Raw genomic sequence first — 21,589 nt, forward strand, 5'->3', positions numbered from 1 at the left:
GTAATCAGGGTCACTAGACAACTCGCCCTTCCCCACGGGCACTCCGAACAGTCCCTATGGTCTGTGGAACGAACATATTTAATAAACCAACTGACTCCCATCCCGCTCGTCCTCCCCAATCACTATGTCCTGAGTATTACACGTGATTAATAGTTACACGCAGAGTGCGCATGCGTCATGCAGCGCGAGATCGTGTGATGGAAATGGCCCCGGGAAGGTCAACGTTCTCGCCCCTTGCAAGATGGCTGCGCTGCGCGAATGCGTAGTGACAGCAGGCCGTGACGTCATCCGGCAGGGGGCGGGCCCGAATCCTCCTCTTCAACCTTGTCCCGGCTCCGGCCTTCCAGGCGCCTTCGGATTTGCCGGTTCCAACAAGACGCTCCAGCAGCTCTCGGCCCAGTGACGGCGTTCTCTTAGTCCCAGCACCATACACCGGACTCCGACCGACCATGTCTCTCATCACCGCAGGACGCCTGTGCGCTCGTATCCTCGGGGCTAAGGTGAGAAGCCGGCGTCTAGTGACATGTGTGGAACACCCAGCCCTAGCGCCCTCCCCTCCCCCATGTGCGGCATCTCCCCTCACCCTGTGAGCTGACACTTCATCCCCTTCTATTGCCGGCCCTGTGACAGGAGGTGGCCCTCTGGTGATATCCGATCCGTGCTGGGGCCCTCACTGATCATCACCTTCCCTGGGAAAGTCACGACTCTTCATGGAGGGGCTCCAGATAGTGGGGTGATGGGGGACAATACCACATTACTATTGGATGTGTTGGCACCTGTGTGCCCAATCACCAGTCATCTGTCACCAATTGTCCAGTAGGGCACTCCCAAATAACAGGAACCTGATTTATTATTGGTATTATACAGCGCTTAACTGTGCGTTCACATCAGTCCCTGCCCCCAAGGAGCTTACAATCTAAAGCCGAAAAATACAAGTCAGGTTGAGGCTGCTGTACTAACAATCCGATGTTAGTACATCAATCTTCCCTGCTGAGCCATTGTCTTCTGACAGGGATGTCATGACAACAGAAGACGACCTGCCATACATGCGGGCCAAATGCCAGCCAGTTTCTATTGGACAAGCTTGTGCCGCCCAACGTTCGTCCCAGGCTTTAGGCTCCTTACCCATATTCATACATTTTGGGGGCAATTTAGAGCCAATTAACCTGTCAGTATGTCTTTGGAGTGTGGGAAGAGGCATGCAAACCCCAGGCAAGTAGTGCCCTGGTTGGCATTAGAACTGATGATCTGGTGCTGCCAGGGGGGACGGCTAACCACTATGCCACAGTTGTGCCCATTTTAAAAATGGTTCTAGGAGTGGAGCACGGATGTGCATGGAGACACAGCACTGTCATGGAATAAATGATTGAATGATCATGTGACACCTTTTATTTAAGTATAAGTTCATCTTTGTAAATAAATGCACGTCTCTTTGCAGTTAGCACTGCACCTACTACCAGCAGATCCCAGGGCTGTTGCAGACAGGCTGTGCAAGCTGCTCGTATGGGCACACTGCCAGGAAAACTAAAATATCTAGAGAGCTCAACAGCGCCCTGGTAGTTAATTGAGAACTACAACCCGATAGGCGCCGGGGCTGTTGGCACTTGTAGTTCCCCCATTCACAGTACTCCTGTGAATGAATGATGCGGCTGGGTGGTGGAGCCGCTTATGACAACAAGCTGGAGGACAAGATTCTCCGCTCACTGTCACAACTGGGGAGGTGCAGGGGCTTGTGCTACCCTGGATATGAATGTAACATGTTATAAAAGGTGAACGTATCCTTCACCCCCCCCCCCCCCCCCCCAAAATTCTAAGTAGAAGCAGAGGAAGCTGATTGATCAGGGTGGAATGTCTTGTCAGCAGGCCGATCACTGCTTGCAGTCCTTGGTGTTCTCTAGCCAGGTTCCTCATTACCATGTGAGCTTTACTGCATTGCATCAATCAGCTAAAGTCTTCTAGCTAGAAGCTGGTCATAGACAACTAGGCTCTGACCTTTATCATTTCTTATGGCTCCTCTCGGCTATGGACAGGAATTCCTACGTCCCTTGCACTGGTTAGCCTGTGAGGAGTATGGGAGGTGCATGGAACCTGCTGTTCCTGTGCTGTCTGGGGGCAACTGGAGAACATTTTCTAATATTTTTTGACATGGACTTGACTGTCATACATACACACGCTAGGGCCAATTTAGACAGTTGGGCCTACCAGCATGTCTTTGGAGTGTGGGAGGAAACCCACGCAGGCACAAGGAGAGCATGCAAACTCCAGGCAGGTAATGCCATGGTTGGGATTCAAACCAAGGACTCGTGTGCTGCCTGGCAGACGTGCTTACATGGTTCATGTAAAAATGTGCTGTGGTTGCCAATGCATGGGGGATGCCATTAAGAATTAATGGCACATCAGTGCTTGTACTAAAGCACAGCACGTTTCTCTGTGTGTTGGGAAAGTGTGCAATTTTGCAAGCATTTCTGACATCTTGGCTTAATAAGGGACCTAACTGGTGCCAAACATTTGCACGTTAAAGACAGTTGGCTAATAAAGGGTATTGGGGTTGGACATACCCCAGGTAGCCAATGCTCCTTTAAAGTGGAACTTTAGTTAGAAAATAAAGTCCTGCTAGATGACTTCAGGCTGGCTTCTTTTTTGCAGTTATAGCTCCATAAAATATTAAGTCTCTATGATGTTTAAATCCAGTAATACTGTCTCGCTCTGCGCATGCTCAGTCGCTCTCCCTTTTTAGGCACTGCCGATTTGTAGAGGCCGATCTGCTGTCAGACTTAAAGCGATACCAAGCCCTCCTATCTTTACAGCTAAGGAAGCTGCTTCTGTTTGATATGCAACTGCCATGGGGCTGCACATGTGATCAGTTATGACACCAGCCATTTGGTTTGACAGTTTGGTTGAGGACAGAAGCAAATGTGACAGTTATCAATCCTGGCATTTCAGGAATGTAACTTTTTTTGAAACCGTTAAATTGATGGGTTTAGTTCTGCTTTATCACTGCTGTTTAGGTTCCCTGGGCTTCAGCAAGACGAAACAGGCAAAATGCTGGAGGCCATTTACAGCACACACTAATTATGGTAGCGTAGTAATTAATGTGGAGTTGTACGTTCCTTTCCAAAGAACATTATTTTTTATCAAGTTGTTATAGGTAAGTTCTACTTTAAAAATGACAGCTGGCGCCTTACTTTTGAGGTGTCCTCTAGTTAAAAGTGGAGCTGGTCTCGATGTGTGTGAACTGGAAAGACAGGCTTCTGCATGCCATAAACTCCAGACTTTTTGCATTGCAAATACTTTGTTACTGCAATAAGGGTTACCTAATCTATAGTGATTGGTCAGAAGTACCTGCAGTGAAAATGCAAGAAAAGGATCTATATAACAGTTATACTATTAAGTTGGCCAAAGACTTCTTCTTTTTTTTTTTTTTTGCCTTTGGCAAGTGGGTTGAACAAAAAAAAGTATTCCTTCATCCACACATGTAATTTCAATGGAGGAATCGACCTGATGGGACTTTGTATTCTGACAGTGACTCAGAATGCAATGATCGGCGGCTGCAGCCACTGACCAATAAAAGTCGATCTAATGATTGCCTTCTGGCAAACGGGAAGGGCCACACAGATCAAACTTTGTTTGGCCAGTCGCTGCTGAATTTTGTTCTGTCTGTAGAGAATAAATTCCAAGAAAATAAGTCTCTTAACGTTGGGATTCCAGGCACCTTCCACGGATAGTTCCAAGACCGGGGGGCTTCACCTACGTTTTCCAGTGCAGCCTCTGAAGGTTCTCGTTTATGCAGGTCATGGTGGATGAACCATTTAGAACTATAGCTAGCTACAAAATGTCTTCACCATTACAGAACAAGTCTAGTTGTACTACTACTAGATTTTTCATTTCAACTTTGTCTTTGCAAAATATTTTGAAATGCTGGAAAAATGTAAATCTGACTGATTTTGAAACCATCTAAGGTCACAGAAACCATGGCAGCGTCAAAGAACTCTACTTTCAATGCCAGATTATTTTACAGGCGTGATGTGTTCACAGTTGTATTTATTATCTAAATCTCGGTTTCCAAACACGTTTGTAGAAAAGGCGTATTCTGTCCTGTCATTAAAGGCATAGCTATGTTTTGACTCAGCAAGGAGTGTGTTGTCTCAAAAGCCCATATTATTTATTTTTAAATTACGTGGCATCATATGATTGGTATGCAGTTAATTTAATCCCAAAGTACACTGATCATATGCTTCAGTTTATTGTCAAACCTTTTACATTTACTAGAATTGCTATGTCTTACTTTTTTTATTTTTTTTGGGAGGAGTTAGCCGGGATTTACATGGCTACATAGACACCAGCAAAGGAATAATACATCATCCCTTTGCTCCAAGCAGAAGTCAAGCATTCCATAAGTCTTTTGCCTGGTGCATGTACTGCCAGGTTCTGGGTGAATCGGGCCACTGCCTAACTATTGAATGGTTTAGGATGGTCGGTGTATGGAGCTTTGTGTTCACCTAACAAGGGCTGCAACTAACGATTATTTTCATAATCAATTAGTTGGCCGATTATTGTTTTGATTCGTTTAATAACCTTCAAGAAGAAAAAAAGGTAATTTTGCTGCGATTTGCATTTTTACATATTTTTTTGGCCTATTTGTTGTTGGGCAGATTAAAAAAGACACAAATTGCCACAAAAAAAGCATTATTACATGCTTTTCTGCAGCTTCTCCATTGAAGTATATTGAACCAAAAAAAAAAAAAAAATAGCACTGTTTTGCGTTAAAAAAATAAAATAAAAAAAAAAGTCCTTGTCTTTTCCAAATACACAGCAGCTGAAAAAATCATGGTTGTGAACGTGTCCCATAGGAAACCATGTAAATGAACTGTAGTGTGTTTCTGCAAAAAAACAGAGGTGTGACCCAGGCCTGAAATGTTTAGTAACATAATGGGGGTTAAAAAAACTAAAATTAGTACAAAGAGAGCAAATCGCTTCTGTAAGGTGTTAATTTTTTACTATGGGACAATGAAAGTAATATTTACAGTAGTGATTTGCTCTTTGTACTATAAAGGGCTAATTTTTGTTTGTTTTTTGTAACCCCATTATGTTAGTGGCCGATTAATCGATTATTCATTTCATAATCGATTGGTTATTTCGCCCCTACGCCTAACCTTCCGTTTTCCATACTTGTACAGTGCAAATGGCACCTCATTGGCTAGTCCTTTATTCAGGCGCTGATTTTAAAGGTCAGTTCATTTGACCTTGTAGTCCTAGTGCTGCACTGTTTGTGTAGGGAGGAGTAACTGTACTTGATGTAGTTAAGGAAGTTAAGAAATAAGATACTGTTACTCTTGGAATTGAGTGTTTTCTAGAAATCAAAGTTCATTATTCTAATTTTTTTCTTTTCTCCAGGGCGGATCAAGTGTATGGGAGGTGCCGGTGTTGACTTTCACATATAAAACCAGCACAGGATGATAGTGACTTATTTTTTTTTTTTTTTAAGTCATGCTAGAAAAAATTGTAGCCTGACTGCATTGAGGATCATAGTCACATTTTATATAGAAGATTTTTTTTTTTTTTTTTTTAATTAAATGAAAGTCTTGCTACTTAATGACACCAGTGAGCATGTGAGACAAACTTCCTCTAAAATATTCCAGCATACAGGGAGGAATTTCTAACCAAAGTTTATGCTTATTAAAATGAAACAGCAGTCTAGACCTTGTTTGTTCATGTATTTGCAAGCATAAAAAATTGGTGTGTTCCGCTCTACAATTGCTATATGTATACATGGACATTGTGCAGTTGGGAAGCGTGTTAACCGCTTCAGCCCCGGAAGGGGTTACCCCCTTCCTGATCGGGCCCTTTTTTTGGGGGTGGGGGATACGGCACTGCGTCACTTTAAGTGACAATTGCATGGTCGTGCGACTTGTACGCTAACAAACAAAATTGGTGTGTCCCCACCCCAAATATAGCTTTCTTTTGATGGTATTTGGTTTTTCTTTTTTGCGCTATAAACAAGAGTGAACTTTTTTTTGGGGGGGGGGGGGGGGGGCGAAGCAACTTCTTTGCTATATCCCCTGAAAAAATAAAATTTCCTCGTCAGTTTAGGCCGATATGAAAATCGCAATAAGCGTATATTGGTTTGCGCAAAAGTTATTGCGTCTACAAAATAGAGGATAGATTTATGTTTGTGTGTGTGTGGTGTTTTTTTTATATACTAATGGCGGCGATCTGCGATTTTTATGACTGACATTGCGACGGACAGATCAGACGCTTTTGACATTATTTTGGGACTGTTGGCACTTATACAGCGATCAGTGCTATAAAAATGCACTGATTACGGTATAAATGTCACTGGCAGGGAAGGGGATAAACACTAGGGGTTGTGTGTTCCCTGGGTGTGTTCTATCTGGGGGGGGGTGGGCTCAAAGGAACTTGACAGAGATCACTAGGCAGTGACAGAACTCAGAGAGAACGCGGAAATTCCTTGTTTACATAGGTATCTCCCCGTTCTGTCTGTGTCATAATCGTGGGCCACCGGTGGACATGGAGTGCCGGGACCCGCAGGCACGGTCCTGGTAGCCGCCAATGATGCAGCAACGTACAGGTACTTTGTTTTGCGCACCCGTGCCACTTTGCTGACATATATCGGCGTGAGCTGAGGCAGTAGGAGTCATTGGCTCCCGCTGCTGTCAATCACAGAAAGTGAGCCAATGAGGCTAGGGAGATGAGCTGCAGCTCCATGTCAGAAAGGGGCAATCAGAGCAGCGGATTAGGAGCACACCTGCTTGGGTGCCCCCATCGCTAGGAAATACCCTGGTGGGCAAGCACAGCATGTAGTCTCCAAAGTGGTTATTCTGGTCTATGGCCAAGGATGAGCATATGGGTAATATATTGCTTGACCTGTAAAGCTGTACCTTGGTCTAAAACAGTATTTGGAAGTGCACAGTAAAAATAAATTGACCCTATTGAAGTGGATACCATGTGTGTAGGCTGTAGTGTTGTGTAAAACGCTCACCCCTGTTACAGTATTGTAAGCTGTGCTCACAGGGCACTGAGACTCTCACACTTCTGGCTGGAATACAGCCCTGCGTTGGGTGATTGGTCACCTGGAACCTCATCCATTGACAAAAAACTTCTTGTATATTTTTCACAGAATTCAAGACATTCTGTGAGTGGAGGAGGTGCGGATAAATATTGTGATCTCCCCTCTTCCAATTACATTATAAAAATTTTCCAATGGATGAAGTGCCATGTGAGTGACCCATTTTCAAAGCTGTACGCCAGTGCCAGACATTCAGCACTTACTGTCTGAAGCGAATGAAAGTCACACGCACACCGTGCACGCTTCATTAATGTCCACTTATTTTTCCCAAAATGTCTGACACGGGGGCAGGGGCCGAGCCCATTTTGTCTTATGGACACACAACGGGGCTTGGAAGTGAGCATGCATAAGTGCCCTTATAGCAAGCGGCTTGCTAATGGGTGTATTGGACAGACGGGCATGAGTGCCAACAGTGGACCCAAGAAGAGGCGGATCAGGCCTACTCTTTGCAAAACCATTGCATGCCCCTGACTACTCAGAAAAATATAAAAAAAAGATAAGTCAGAGGCGGCATGGACCTCTTCTAATCCAGCACATTTTACAAGTTAGCTGAGTTTGTGGAGTACAGCTTTAAGGGAAAATAGTAAATGGGCAGGGTTTTTGATGTATCTTTAGTCAGTTCATTAGAGATGTCTGTTGAAATATGTTGAACTGGGCAATAATCATCTCGCGTTTGTAGCTGGTTAAAACGTTTTTTTTTTTTTTTGGGGGGTTAATTGCAAGAAGTACGTTTTCAAATTTTTGTACTTTTTTTTTTTTTTTTTTTATCTAATGCTCCTGCTGCCGTTTTTCGGTGTTCGAAAGACTTTATAAAAACGTCTCCTGACGTTTTCCATTTTGTCTGTGGGCATGTGAAGCCCACAGGCATTGTCTTCCGGGACACTGTGCTGCTAATGTCCCAGCATGCACCGCCCGTATAATCTCCGATTGGGCGCCGCACAGACTCCTGGGAAATTGAAAAAACGATCCCAGGAGTCAGTGCAGCCAACAGGAAGCGCTGACCTGCCGATGAAGCCCCGCCCATATCCGCAGCAGCACCGCTCCTTTCCGGAATCTCCAGGAAATTTAAAAAAAGAAAAAAACACAAGATGACAGAAGCAAGGTAAGGGGGATATGCAGCAATTGGACAACAAGATAATCTTATAGGCATAGGAATAGGCATCTTATAGGCATAGGAGTGGAGCTCCGCTTTAAAGGCACTTTTTCTTTATAACATAAAGTGGAAAGTGTCTTGTATTGCTGGCACTCTGGCATCTACCCATAGTTCTTCCCCCCACATCTGCTGCCCCCTAAACCTATGATAATGCTGGTCTTTATATTTGCAAGGAATAATATGCCTCATATCTTCCTGTATGGAGTTGCCCAAGTGATGGATGTCCAATTTTGGTGTTGCAGATGGGGGCAGACCAGTCTTTAACTTGATGAAAGCGGAGATTAACATACCAGTGCCCTGGGTTTAGCAGATCCAAGGGTGCTGAAGTATTTGCAGCTAAGAGTACCAATAAATCATCCCAGCTGCTATTTTTTACACTGGTTTGCTGAAGCAAGGGTTAATCTGGATACATAATATGCAATTCCCCCCCCCCCCCCTTAGATTTACCAAAAACATATAATATGAGGACAAACCTAAACGCATTAAATTTGTATGCAATCAGGCAGGCCCTTGCACCGCATAGTTGAAGGTAAATCTGAAGGAAATCCAACAACAAAAGTTTTGTAACGTGTGTATCCACTATCCAGCTTTACTCTGAGGCACATAAATGTATTAATGGCTCATCCATTGTATGAAGTTGAGCTCCTGGGCTGCTTCTTCGTCTCTACCTCTAGAATTATTTGCCAGCAATTGCACACACAACTGCAGAAACGTTGTGCTATGTTTTGAAAATTGATATTCGACCAATGGTCACCCTTGTCTTAGCTGGGGAACACGTGCGACTATAAGTCCTTAGCACTCAAGGTCATGCTTCATTTAAGTCAGGGAACTCCGATAAGGTGAGTCAGGTTAGTTGTGTGTTGGCCATCACCTAAAAGGTACAGAGATTTGATTTTTTTTTTTTTTTTGTGTGTTTACCTGCTCTGTGCGGTGGCTTTGCACAGAGCAGCCCAGATCCTCCTCTTCTCGGGTCCCTCAAACTGTATCTGAGCACCACAAAGCAAAAATGCGATTGAATTCATTTTTAATATTCAAAGTAAACCAACATCCTCCCCAGCATTTGTAGCTGGGACATCTCGAGTAAGGGCAGATTATTCATGTAGCATTAATTTCTTGGAATTTATCTGCCCATAGCTCAGGAGGATGTGCATAATCAAGAAAGCCCCTCTATTGGTAAATAACTGACGAAATATAAATAAAGAGTTTAAAACAAGTAAATATGATATACCTTCGTATCTAATTTCCCAATGCTAGCAGCGTAAGGATTAAAAATGGTGTTGATTTGGGAGAGTTTAGTTCTCTAAGTATAGGAGGTACGGGAATAAGGAGTAATACTTGCCATATTCCTGGCTCCAGCAGGCTTCCTCCATCCATGTGACTGGTCCAGGGCTGCTGCCTCTCTTGAGGGCGCTTGGCCCTAGTTGCGTGCTGGCCTCCATGTACAACGCAGGGTTATTAGCCCTGCATTGTATGTGATTGATTCCAAAGGATCAACCACAGTCCAGAGTGCTTGAGGAAGGACAGCTGACTGGAGTGGGCAAGTATGGTATTCTTTATACAGCCTTTTCCAATACTTCTAGAAATAACATTTTCCCAAATCATCTTCCAGGACAGCTACTTGAGAGATGATTAGCTCTGCCTTTAACAGGTAGCACAAACCAGAAAGAGATGAAAAAGGACCCCCCCCCCCCCCGTCAGTTTTGTTTCTGACCATCCGGAAGTACACTTCATCATGTTTGTTTTTTTGTTTCCTCTGGCTCTGATAATTGTGGATTTCAGGGGGGCCCCCCTCGGGTGACTGTCCTGGTGTGCCTTTTTGTTTCTGGTTAGGTTGCTTACCTGAGGGTTTTTTTTCCCCTGAAGAGATGTGTTGAACATCACTGCTTGACTGATTCAGCTAACTCTAGCAGCCCAGTAAATTGCTGCAGGATTGGCAGACATGCTACTGTGGGTCCTAGGCTGTTCGGAGAAGCCTCCTAGTTTATCCTAGTAGGGAACTATCAGAGCAGTGAAGCCTCCTGGGCAGGCTAGAATTGGAGTATACCTCTCATTTCAGAGCTGCACTTCCTACGATAAGCCCATACCAAGTACTTTGTCTTTTATTGCTTTAGGTTACTGGGCTCTCAGCAAGGCTTTTCTATCCATATTTCTCAGGTAGTCTAGCCTACTAAGAATGTGAAGGTTGTACATTTAAATCTTTGAGTCCTATCGCAAACTTTGTATGACAAATGTATCCTCCCTTTTTAACCGGATTAGAATATTCCATTTACATAAAGGTTTTCTATGACAGCAATGTGTGAGGCCGCGTACACACGCGGGGACTGTTCGCCCAACTTTGTCCGTCCAACAGTTTCGGCAAACAGTCCGCTCAAACTTAGCATGGATGGACATGGCCACACACGACGGACGAACAGTTTGCTGAAACCGTGCGCGATGACGTGAACGGCACGTACGACGGGACGAAAAATACGACGTCCTATACACTGCATTATAGCTTTCGGCGTGAAAATCCTTTCTGAGCATGCGCGCAACTTTGTTTGACGAACAAGCCTACACACGAGCGGACTGTTCGCTGAAACAAGGTTTCAGCGGACAGTTTTACGGAATTTCCGAAAAACCTTGTCCGTCCAACTGTCCGCTGAAACTGTCCGCTGAAAGCCCACACACGAGCGGACTGTCCGCCCAAACACTGTTCAGCGGACAAAGTTGGGCGAACAGTCCGCGCGTGTGTATGCGGCCTCAGTGTATGCTTCATTAAACTTAATCTTGTATTGGTGGATTCATATGTGATGGCTACAGTTTTCAGAGTCCTTGATAATTGATGTCCAACCATGGATCCAACTACCCTTTCACCAAAGGGACAGGAAATTTCTGTTTTGGGTCATAAGCACTCCTTGCCTTTCTCTGTGTGCTTCATAATATTTTATGATGCATACACATTTCTTCCAGCACGGTAAGCTGTTTAAATGCTTTCACCTGCACTTAATCTCATCTAATTGCCATTTAGGTTTTACCAGCACTAGAAATTCCAGGGATTGTGGGATATACATCGTTTATTCATAGGAGGTATCAGTCTTTAGCATACAGGCATGCCATATGTTTAAAAGAAACAGATCTGACTGGAATATGAACATTGTCTAGTATAGACGGTTTCCACAGATTTGTATATTTGCTATAGATACTGATCAGGAAGATCATCCAGAATCAAGCGGCAGTAATTGACAGCTCCATGGATCCAAAAAGAAGCTGGTTCTTGGCTTTGAAGTCTGTCATTAGGTTCTCCCTGTATTCTACTGAATAGTTCAGATTTATTATCACAGGGACCAGTGTTGCATCTGAATTCTCAAGTTTTCTGCCTGATGGCCTGGAGGCTGAGAGGAGGATTCTTGAGAAGAGTATATTCGGAAAGGGGTATTAACACATTTCTCCTTAGCCATAAAGTGACTACCAGGAATCTATACATGAGCAAGTGCCTCCAAACTTTCTGAACAAGAGGCCAGTTTGTTGTCCTTCAGACTTTAGGGGGGCAGAACTGTAGCCAGTGGAGGTAGATAATGTCCTGGTGTCAGTGCTAAGAATAATGCCCCACCATTGGTGTCGATGGGAGCATCGACACCAGCCCTAAGGGCTGCAGTTTGGAGATCACTGTGCTAGAGTTTGAACGATATTTTAATCCTGGCAATGATTGTTGCTCAGCACCCTTAAGGTGTAGGTGGGTGGCCCTTTTGTGTTTTCTGTAAATCGGATTGACCAAAGATCTATCCAACCTCTAGTCTTATAGTGGTCCCATCTAGGGCTCCTAGTGCCTCCTAGGGTACCATTAACTGATGGATTAAAGACCCCATTTCAGCATTCATCAGGTCTGGGCAGTTACTACCTGCTATAATTGGAAATCTCTCCTCAAGGTCAATGGTCTCGGGTGTAAGGAGGGCAGGTGCTTTTAAAGGAAGAAATCTTGAATGGGGTCTCATCCTCTTTTGGAAATGTTGTCCAGCCAGAACTGATCCTTAGTCGCCCCCCCAGAACAGACCCTCAGAAATAATATAGACAATAATACACAATCCCATAATAGTAGCACCCAGCATCTCGCCTGCATATAAATTTGGAAATTCCAGAGGTATCAGAATGTAGCCGTTTAGCTGGACACTGTAGACATTATTTATCCATCTATCCCACACTTTATCCAGCTTATTGGGTATTCCCCTCCCACTAGTGTAGGAGGGCTTTATTAATCAGTGCCTTCCATGCTGGGATAACGGGAGGAATAGCATTTTCATTCCAGGGAGGAACAGTCAACTTCCTAGAAAAGCAAAACCATGTCGAGAGTATGCTTCACTTTCTTAGGAGCCAGGGCATTAACAAGCCCTAGGAGACGCACTTCAACAGTCTGTTGTACGCAAAGTGTGGTGACTTCCTCCACACACCCAGAGGCCAAAATCTTTGCGTGGCTGTACAGTCTCAGAAAACGTGGAGAAAGTCCACACTGAGAGCAGTGCACCACCAGCAGCAGGGCAACTGGGTGGAAAAGATCCTAGCCAATCTGTCCGGAGTAAGGTAAACAAGTAACAAGATAATAGTAGTAGAAATGTTTTTATTAAAATTAATGTACATACATGGATAATATAGCATATTGGCTCAGCCAATGGATTTGCACATAATAAAATGAATAAAGTTGATAGAAACGTTATAGAATACATGCATCAGAAAACTCGACGCACGTTTCGCAAGATCATTGCTCGCTCATCCAGGGGTGGATGCGGATGATATGCATCTGAATAGACAAAAAGATGTCACAGTGGTAAATGTAAGCTTGACAGCCCGGCTTCACCTTGTCTACACAGTGTGATGGGCAGGACACTGACACTCATTGTGAGAATAGCTAAGTCTTGGAACAGACTGGAGCAATTTTTTGTTTTTTGGATTATGATCCTTTCTAGCAACAGTTTCTGTAAACAATGGGAAAGGAAGCAATGCCTTTTTACCTGCCAGTCTTGTTTGGTTATAACTAAGGACGCTTAGCTGACCTGTGCAGAGTGATAAGGTTACATTTGTGTACATTGTTACTTTAAGTTTCATGTTTCTAGGTCAATGGAAGTGTGACGGGTATGATTTAGATGTGGGTGAGACAAACCAACCCTTAGGCAATTACTCTGAAAATCTCATTTTATATCTGCTTCAAAACCAGCTATACCTGCTAGCGGCTATATTTGTACAATAAAGATTTTATATTGATTTAAAGTGGTTGTAAACCTCAGACATAAAATATGAACAAAGCATATCCCTCTATGGTGTGTACATGTGTCAGTCCAGAGCACAAAGTGCCATTTCTCTCTGCCTATTTCCTCTCAGCATGAATCATGTCTGACAAGTTATCCTGACACCAAGAGAAAAATAGTGACGGGGACGGTCCGACTGATTGACAGTGTCATCTGTTTCTGTGTGAAGGATTTGTCCCTTTCCTCCAATCAGCTCTCAGAGCTCTCCTCACTGATGTAACTTCAGCTCTCCGCCCCCGGCTTTTCACAGCGGAGAGATCCTGTGTAAATTCTGCATTTTGAATGTAGGGGAAAGACGGCTCTAGATTAATGGGTAAATTGATGTAGGAGGTTTTGTTTAATAGTCCAGCCACTGGATACATGTAAGGGTTTACAACCACTTTAGAAATTATGAGAAAAGGTGTTAAAATATATCCCTCAAACCATTATAGTTTCCCTTTTTAAAGCAGTGATCACTAAATTGCAGCCCCGGGGCCAGCTGTGGCCCTTTGTCTTTATCCATCTCTTGGAGCACACTTTCTTCAACTGTCACCAACAGTTGTCCAAAATTACTGACACCAATGATACAAGGAACTATTATTCCTATTGACACCAACAATGGAGCATAATTCTTGCCACTGACGCCGACAATCCTATACTATTCCTCTAAGACCCCTTTCACACTGGGTCATTTTGCAGGCACTATAGTGCCTGCAAACTGACCTGAAACAGCCGCTGCTGTCTCTCCAATGTGAAAGCCCCGAGGGCTTTCATACTGGAGCGGTGAGCTAGTAGGATGGAAAAAAAGTCCTGCTAGCAGCATCTTTGGAGAGGTGTGTACACCGTTCCTGCCCATTGAAATCAGTGGGGCAGCATGGCTATACCGCTGGCAAAACGCTGCTTTAGTAGCTCTTTGCGGTTGTTTTAACCCTTTCACGGCTGCAAAAATGACAGTAAAGCACCGCTAAAAATAGCCCAGGTTTACCGCCGACACTGCTCCCGCCCCAGTGTGAAAGGGGCTTAACTGAAACCAATGATGAGGTATTGTTGGCTCCCACATTGTTCCCACTGGCCACAGTCCGGCCCCCCAAAGCAACCATTGATTTTACAGATGGCTTCAATCACACTGTATATTTGGCCGACTCCTTTCCTCCTGATGGCAGCAGCATTTTGGCAGAGAAAAGAAAAAAGGCGTGACGCTTGTAAACATGTTTAGGTGCATCGAGCGATTGGGCGCTAATTCATTTCCTTGACCAGTCTAATAATTTTACCATTAAAACGAATTCCCATTCAAGTGCTTAATGCACCAAACATTAGCATGATTTTACATGCATTTACCAGTATTGCTTTTTGTTTTTTCTGGATGTGCTGGAAGTGTGTTTTTTATTTTTATTTATTTTTATTTTATTTATTCCCCCCCCCCCCTGCCTCTGCACACCTATGAGTGCATGGACACATAGGCTAGCATGCAGCAGCAATTACAGGCAGAAAAAAAGCCAGATAGCCCAAGCAGCAGCGTTTAAAAATGTCCTGTGTGCATGAGGCCAATGTTTTCAGAAAGGATGGCTAGGTAGAAACAAGGTAGCAGCCTAAAAAAAAAATAATTTTGAGGTTGCGTTCACGCTGATTAGTGGTAAAAACGCATATTCACAGGACATGACTCAAAAACTGGTGCATTTTTGCCGAGTTTTCAATGCATTACAATTGGAACTTGCATTTTTGGTAAAGGTGTTTGTGTTTTTTTTTTTTCTGACTAAATATGCGCCATGCTGAATTTTTTTTTTTTATTATTTATTTATTTATTTTTTTTTACACCGCAACAGAAGCATGACAGACCGATCCGTGTAAAGACATACATAGAATTTTAAAGGAATGCATTTTTCTTCAGGTGTTTGGGCGTTTTGCTTTTTAAAAAAAATGCCCTTCAAAAACTGCTCAATGTGAAAACAGCCTTATGGTTTGCATGTTGCATTCCTCTCCCTCCTTGTGCTGATCATGTGTTACATCTGTCAGCTGCCATGAAAATGGGTTAGAGTTGGCTATATGAGAGCTTTGTTAGTAACTTTTAACAGCCATAATGTGCTTATCGGTAATAGCACTGTCTAGTCTGCTTTCGGGGAAGGGGTGTTGGAAACGCAAAATAAAGCAGGTTACAGAGGTACCAATGTGTTTACAAGATTGGGGATTCACTTGAAATTTAAATCTCGGATTGATATCCACATCAGTCCAGGTTTGGGTCACTAGATCTCTTTTGGTGCAGGAAAAGAATGCTGCAAATCCAATTGTGAGCTGAATAGATTTAACCTTGGTTTGATACACCAGTAAAGGAGGTGGAAAAGTCTGACATCTCCTGGATTGTTTTTGAAAAGTAAATCTACTGCTAGAAAGCACTAAGACTAAATACAAAAGGAGTCTACTGCACTACCCTTTCATTAATAAGTCTGTCCAGGGAGCCTCCCTTTGTAATTGTGGGCAAGTGCAACACACTTTGCATTCTTGTCTATCTGAAGTTGTCTCTAATACTCGGCTTTTATAAACAAATACTGGGGTGTTCTGCAATTCCAGGTAATGTTGGTGCTTGCTATTGCCTCTTTCACCCACGTTCCTACTGGGCCATCACTGTGATTGGCTGCCTCAGGGACCATTAAAAATGTGCAAGAGACCTGAAACGGTAGGGAGAAGCTTTTTAACTTGGGAAGTGCTCAAAATTTTGCTGGTCCAAACGACCCATTGATCAGCTATTAAAGCATTAGAGGCTGCTGAAGCCATTTACATTTTTCCGATCAGGTTCTCTTTAGTTCAGCTAGCTGATAAATTAAAACCCTGTTTGTAACGGCTATATATAGTGAAGCTGACATAATGCAGGTTCATCATTTTCAGTGCTGGGGTTACAGGTAGATGACCCACCAACATTCAAAACTGGCATGTGTGGTGGATTTACAATGCAATACATCCATTTTTTTTTATTTTTATTTTTTATCTTGCATCTTCTGGTGTTTCAAACTCCTATAACAGTTGTGTAGGTGGTCCTTAGTCGGGGCTCGACAAATCCCAAACGCCAGGTTGCCATGACAACTAGAAATTGCGTCCTGGCGCCTGGGTTCAAACCTATGTGTACGGACATCGCAATGTCATTCTAGTTTTTGATCTCTGCCTCTCCCTCTCCCTGCCTCCTTCTCCCTGCCCCCCTCTCTCTCGCCATTATTTTCACTGACGCCTAAAACGTGGTGCAGTTTTGCTGGGATTGTTGCATGGCAGATCGCATCTTGTGAATCTTATCACCCAAAAGCTCCTCCATTTTGGGTGGCAAGCTGCACGCAATGCGATTTGCCAAACAGTAAATTGCGCAGAAAAACCGCAAGGCAGTTTAGGTGCCATTGAAAATGACACCTGAACCTGTTTTGCGATTGCAGTGAGTTTTGAGATTGTGGGCAGAATTGCAGCAATTGTGCTGCAATCCAGGAGTGAGCGAGGCTTTACGTAGAAGAGTTTACCCCCTGTTAGGTTTTGTCATTCTTTTCTGGCCAGCCTATAATCCTAATGTAAGGCGTTGCATGGGGGTTATTGGCTGGCCGCACTGCTGTAAGTAGGTTCGGGAGAGCAAATTACCCGGGCGCTGATGACCCACACTACACAAAAAAAAAAAAAACTGGCTCTTAACTTTTTTAGCTGACTCGTAGATTGAAAGGAAATTTGTCAAGCTCTGTCCTTGGTCACGTTCTTCAGTGTTTCAATAATTGCTTGTGTATGGTGTGTGTGGGATCGGTTCTGTCACATATGGCATACCCAGTATTGGTTGGTAGAACTGTCGTCTTATAAGTGTCTTGTATCTATCATTTTATGGCTGGTATTGTGAAATATCTAAAGGTTATGGTAACAAAATGCACTTTGGAAGATGAGTTGTTACAAGCGGTTTCATGTTTGTTTTACAGGACTGTGACAGGCACGTGAGATTCTCATACAAAAATCCCAAGGTCAAAGACTTATTCGTTTTGCCATTTGATCGCTCTAGGAAGTTGGCATTACATTTACACAGCAAAAGCTATGTCAGTGTAGTTTAAAAACTGGTTTTCCACATCTGATATCACTATGCATGTGTGACTTTATATTTGAATTTTATATTTAAACTTTGTGCTCCTAGAGGGAGATTTACTAAAATTGGAGCACCTAGAATCTGGTGCAGTTGTCCATGGTAGCCGATCCGCTTCTAACACAAGCTTGTTCAATAAAGCTTTGACAATCAAACGTGGAAGCCCATTGGTTTCTCTGCAGAGCTGCACCAGATTTTGCACACTCCAGTTTTTAACTCTTTCCCATAGGGTTTTAAAGCAAACACTAAAATCAGTCTAACTGCATATACAACTCAACCATCTCAAAATTTGACTGTTTCACTACCTTTCTTCCCAGGTCATTTTTTCAGTTTTTTTTTTATTTATAGCGCAAAAATAAACGCGAGGGGATGATCAAATGCTACCAAAAGAGCTCTATTTGTGGTTAAAAAAAAGACTTCAGTTTTGTTTGGGAACCATGTCGCGGCAATTGTCAGTTAAAGCAACGCAGTGCCAAATCGCAAAAAGTGCTCTGGTCAGGAAGGGGGTAAAATCTTCTGGGGCTGAAGCTCTTAAGTGTTGTCAATAAGATATATTTCCAACGTAAGTTATAGGCATACTTGGAATTGCACCCCAAAACGCATTCTGCTGCTCATCCCAAATATAGTGACGCCACATTTGTGGGACTTTAACAGCCTAGCCACTTAGAGGGGCCCAAAATCCAAGCAGCACCTTTAGGTGTTTTAGGGACATGAATTGCGCTATGCTTTGCAGGAACACAGGATCAATGCCTTTGCTACTGACAAAACGGCAATCTGCTTAAGTAAACAAGGCCGGTGGCATGCATGCGCATCCCAGACCCAGAAGTGTCAGATCATGTACTAGGTACGTAATCTGGCACAGAGCTGCCACGGTACATCTTTAGTGGGCGTTCATGAAGTGGTTAGAGTAATATTAAAGTCTGTTTTTTTTGTTTTGTTTTTTTAACGATATTGTTATACTTACCTGCTCTGTGCAATGATTTTGCACAGAGCAGCCCAGATCCTCCTCTTCTCAGGTCCCCCTTTGGTGCTCCTGCCGAGTACCCCCAAAGCAAGCAGCTTGCTATGGGGACACCTGAGCCGCTGCTGTGTCTTCATTCAAACACTGAGCTGTGGCTCGCCCCCTCTCTCATTGGCTCACTGACTTTGACTCCAGCGGGAGCCAATGGTGCCTGCTGCTGTGTCAGCCAGTCAGGAGGGAGAGTTCCAGACAGCCAAGACTCTCTCGTGCAACATCTCTGGATCAAGACGTTGCTCAGGTAAGTATGAGGGGGCGCGGCAGCTACTGCGCACAGAAGGGTTTATTTTAATGCATACAATGCATTTAGAACCACTTTATTGTGTGTTAAAACACCAGCAAGTATGTTTGTTTAATCAGTTTTAACAGCGTGTCAATTGTCTCCATGGTTATAAGATTCTCTATGCAGTTGTCTTGTTCTGCATTAAATAAAATTGTACATTTAAATCAAAGGAACAGTTGTATATAGTAAATTATGTTAAGTGCTGTACAGAACATTTCTAGATGTAAACAATAAAACTACTGTGCAGAGCTGTCTGAGCCCAGCGCTGTCTGGAGAAAGTTTGCAGCATAAAATGCACTGGTAACTACTGTAAAATTGGGGCAACTAGGCTATCCAATCGCATTAGGGGGATGAGGGTTTCTTTGGATGCAGCTTGAATTATCTCTTGTGCCGCTTTGCTGATTTTTGTGTCCACGTATTCGAAATCCCTTTGTTTCCCTTCTTCAAACTAAGGTGAATGTTTATTTTTTTATAAAGTCACATAGAAATTAACCCTAATTTTTGTGATTTTTTTTTTTTTTTTTTTTTTTTTAAATATACTATAATTTTCAGACCAAAAAATGACCTCTGCCTTGAGCATACGTCATCAATTTAGTCTATATTTTTAGTCTAGGCTTAAAGTAATTATAAATGATCACCTTGTAAAGCAACCTATTCAGTTTAAAATTTAAATGAAAAGCAAAACATGTTTGTATAGATGTGAAATTTTATAAGTGTTCACATTCCCTCTGTTCTCAGCTGCATAAGAGCTGGGGGAGGAGAAGCAGCAGTTCCCATGAATGGATGTGCAACAGGGGCGTATCAGGACATGTCTGATCTTTGGAGGAGAGCACAGGAAGTTCCCCGCATAGCTAGAGAACTGATCATGGTTTGTTCTTTTGCTTAGTATGGTCAGTTTTTAATAGGAAAGCAAGGGGACTAACAGAAACAATGATTACACATAAAGGAAGCAATACAAAGAGAACGGGATGCTTTTTCATACTAGTACATGGTACAGCAGCCAGATATCGGGAATATTTAGTTTTGGGGTACCAAATGCTTTAAAAGAGAAGCCTGCTGATGCTGCATCTGTCCCCACTGGCTCTGCAGTGAGAAATGAGCAGTCAAACGCCACTGATTGCTCAGTTCTCCCCCTCTTCTGACTGTCAGTCAGTGACTCTCTGCTCTCCCCTCGCTGGGCTGGTTCAGGCACTCGGCAGATCACTGAGAGGCAGGTGCTGGTCTAGGCATCTGGGTAGATCCCGAAAATTCCTGAGCCTGGACTGGCAGAGTGACGACATCAGACAGCGGATTTCAGCCCACTGTCAGCTGAAAATGGGTCACAGGAGTGTAATCTACAGAAGTATTGCCTTTGGCTATACCTCTTTTATCGTTAAGAATCTTTACTGTGAGCACGTCTAGTAGGATGATTTCTGATGGCTGAAATAGTGCAAGACCAACCCTGTGTCCAAACTAGCTGTCATTCATCGATTGGAAGTTCCCAATAGGTAACCCCCCCCCCCCCTTTCTCTTTTTTTTTTTTTTTTTTGTTTGTACTCCAACTACTGAATTGTCATTTGTTTGTACCACATAGTTTAGGACCATGACTTTTAAGAGACCAATTGCAATCCCCTTCTGTAACCACGTGTAACTGTAATTGGTAATGACAGACCTCCCCCATTTTCCCATTCAGATTCACTTGTGTACAGCTGGGAGAATGGGGAATGGGATTCGGCTTTTCCCTGTAATGCTGCAAGTCAACCCCCCCCCCCCCCCCCCAAAGTCACGTGATTCGGCATGCCGGTCAGGCCTGGTTTCTCAGCAACATGCAGCGGGTACTATTCTTAGATCACTTTGGGAGAGTTTATGGCCAGGACATTCCAGTCACATTGGCTACTTGCCAAAAAGGGCTTGTCAAGCTCTGGCCTAAATGATGCATCTGTTATGTCATAGCTTGGATCGTTTAGTTCTATATAAATGGAATACAGGACAATGACCAGTAATATACAAACGTGTGACATAAGCCTGATTATTGTTTACATATCTGTAGGAGATGGAGGCTCGATATGAGAACTGCAATGTGTACACTGTGGTAGGTCAGAACTAGCCTGAACTAAGGTACAGCAGGAGGGAAAGCTGTCTGTATGAAGTGTGCTGATCACCGGAGTTACATTGTAGTATGACTGATGCTTGTAGGTGTGAGCCGGCTGTTCTCACAGTTTGAAGCTGAGTGATGCAGAGAGAACTAGTATTGTATCCACAGAGCTGCTCCTGTTCTAGGTTTTATTGGAATGCTTGTGATATATAAACAAGTTATCTATTTTGTATAAACTGAATTCTTACCAAGCCACTTGGCATGCTGCAAACAAACAACCTGGTATGGTATCCTAGTCACGTTTCATCTCTGGTTCTGTAGCATTATTGTTCCAGGGCAGGGCTCAGTTTATATTTGATTAGCTATGCAGCCATGTTTCCTAGGTTTTCATTAAATTAATACAGCCTTGTATTGTCAATGTACAGTACAGCTTATGGCCATGAATGAACTGGAATGTTCCAACTGGTTAAAGTAGAACTAAAGGCAAAATGTTTTCTTATTTTGGATATTGTGAGGAGGGTTATAACGCATGTAAAGTCCTTCCTTCCGTCCTTCCTTCCGTCCTTCCTTCCGTCCTTCCTTCCGTCCTTCCTTCCGTCCTTCCTTCCGTCCTTCCTTCCGTCCTTCCT

At 43.4% G+C, this 21,589-nt stretch overlaps 1 protein-coding gene across 1 annotated transcript in view; it reads left to right on the forward strand.

Moving 5' to 3' along the window:
* Positions 1–290: 290 nt before the first annotated feature.
* CS (citrate synthase) overlaps positions 291–21,589 on the forward strand; it is a 52,131-nt gene continuing 30,832 nt past the window's right edge. The window contains exon 1 of the mRNA XM_077483375.1: positions 291–500. Coding sequence (XP_077339501.1) covers positions 450–500 — 51 coding nt within the window. The 5' untranslated portion in view covers positions 291–449. The remainder of the gene's footprint in view (positions 501–21,589) is intronic.

The sequence above is a fragment of the Lithobates pipiens genome, unplaced genomic scaffold, assembly GCF_037356315.1.
Source record: "Lithobates pipiens isolate NorthernLeopardFrog02 unplaced genomic scaffold, aLitPip1_a1.2 Scaffold_16, whole genome shotgun sequence".
Lineage (NCBI taxonomy): Eukaryota > Metazoa > Chordata > Amphibia > Anura > Ranidae > Lithobates > Lithobates pipiens.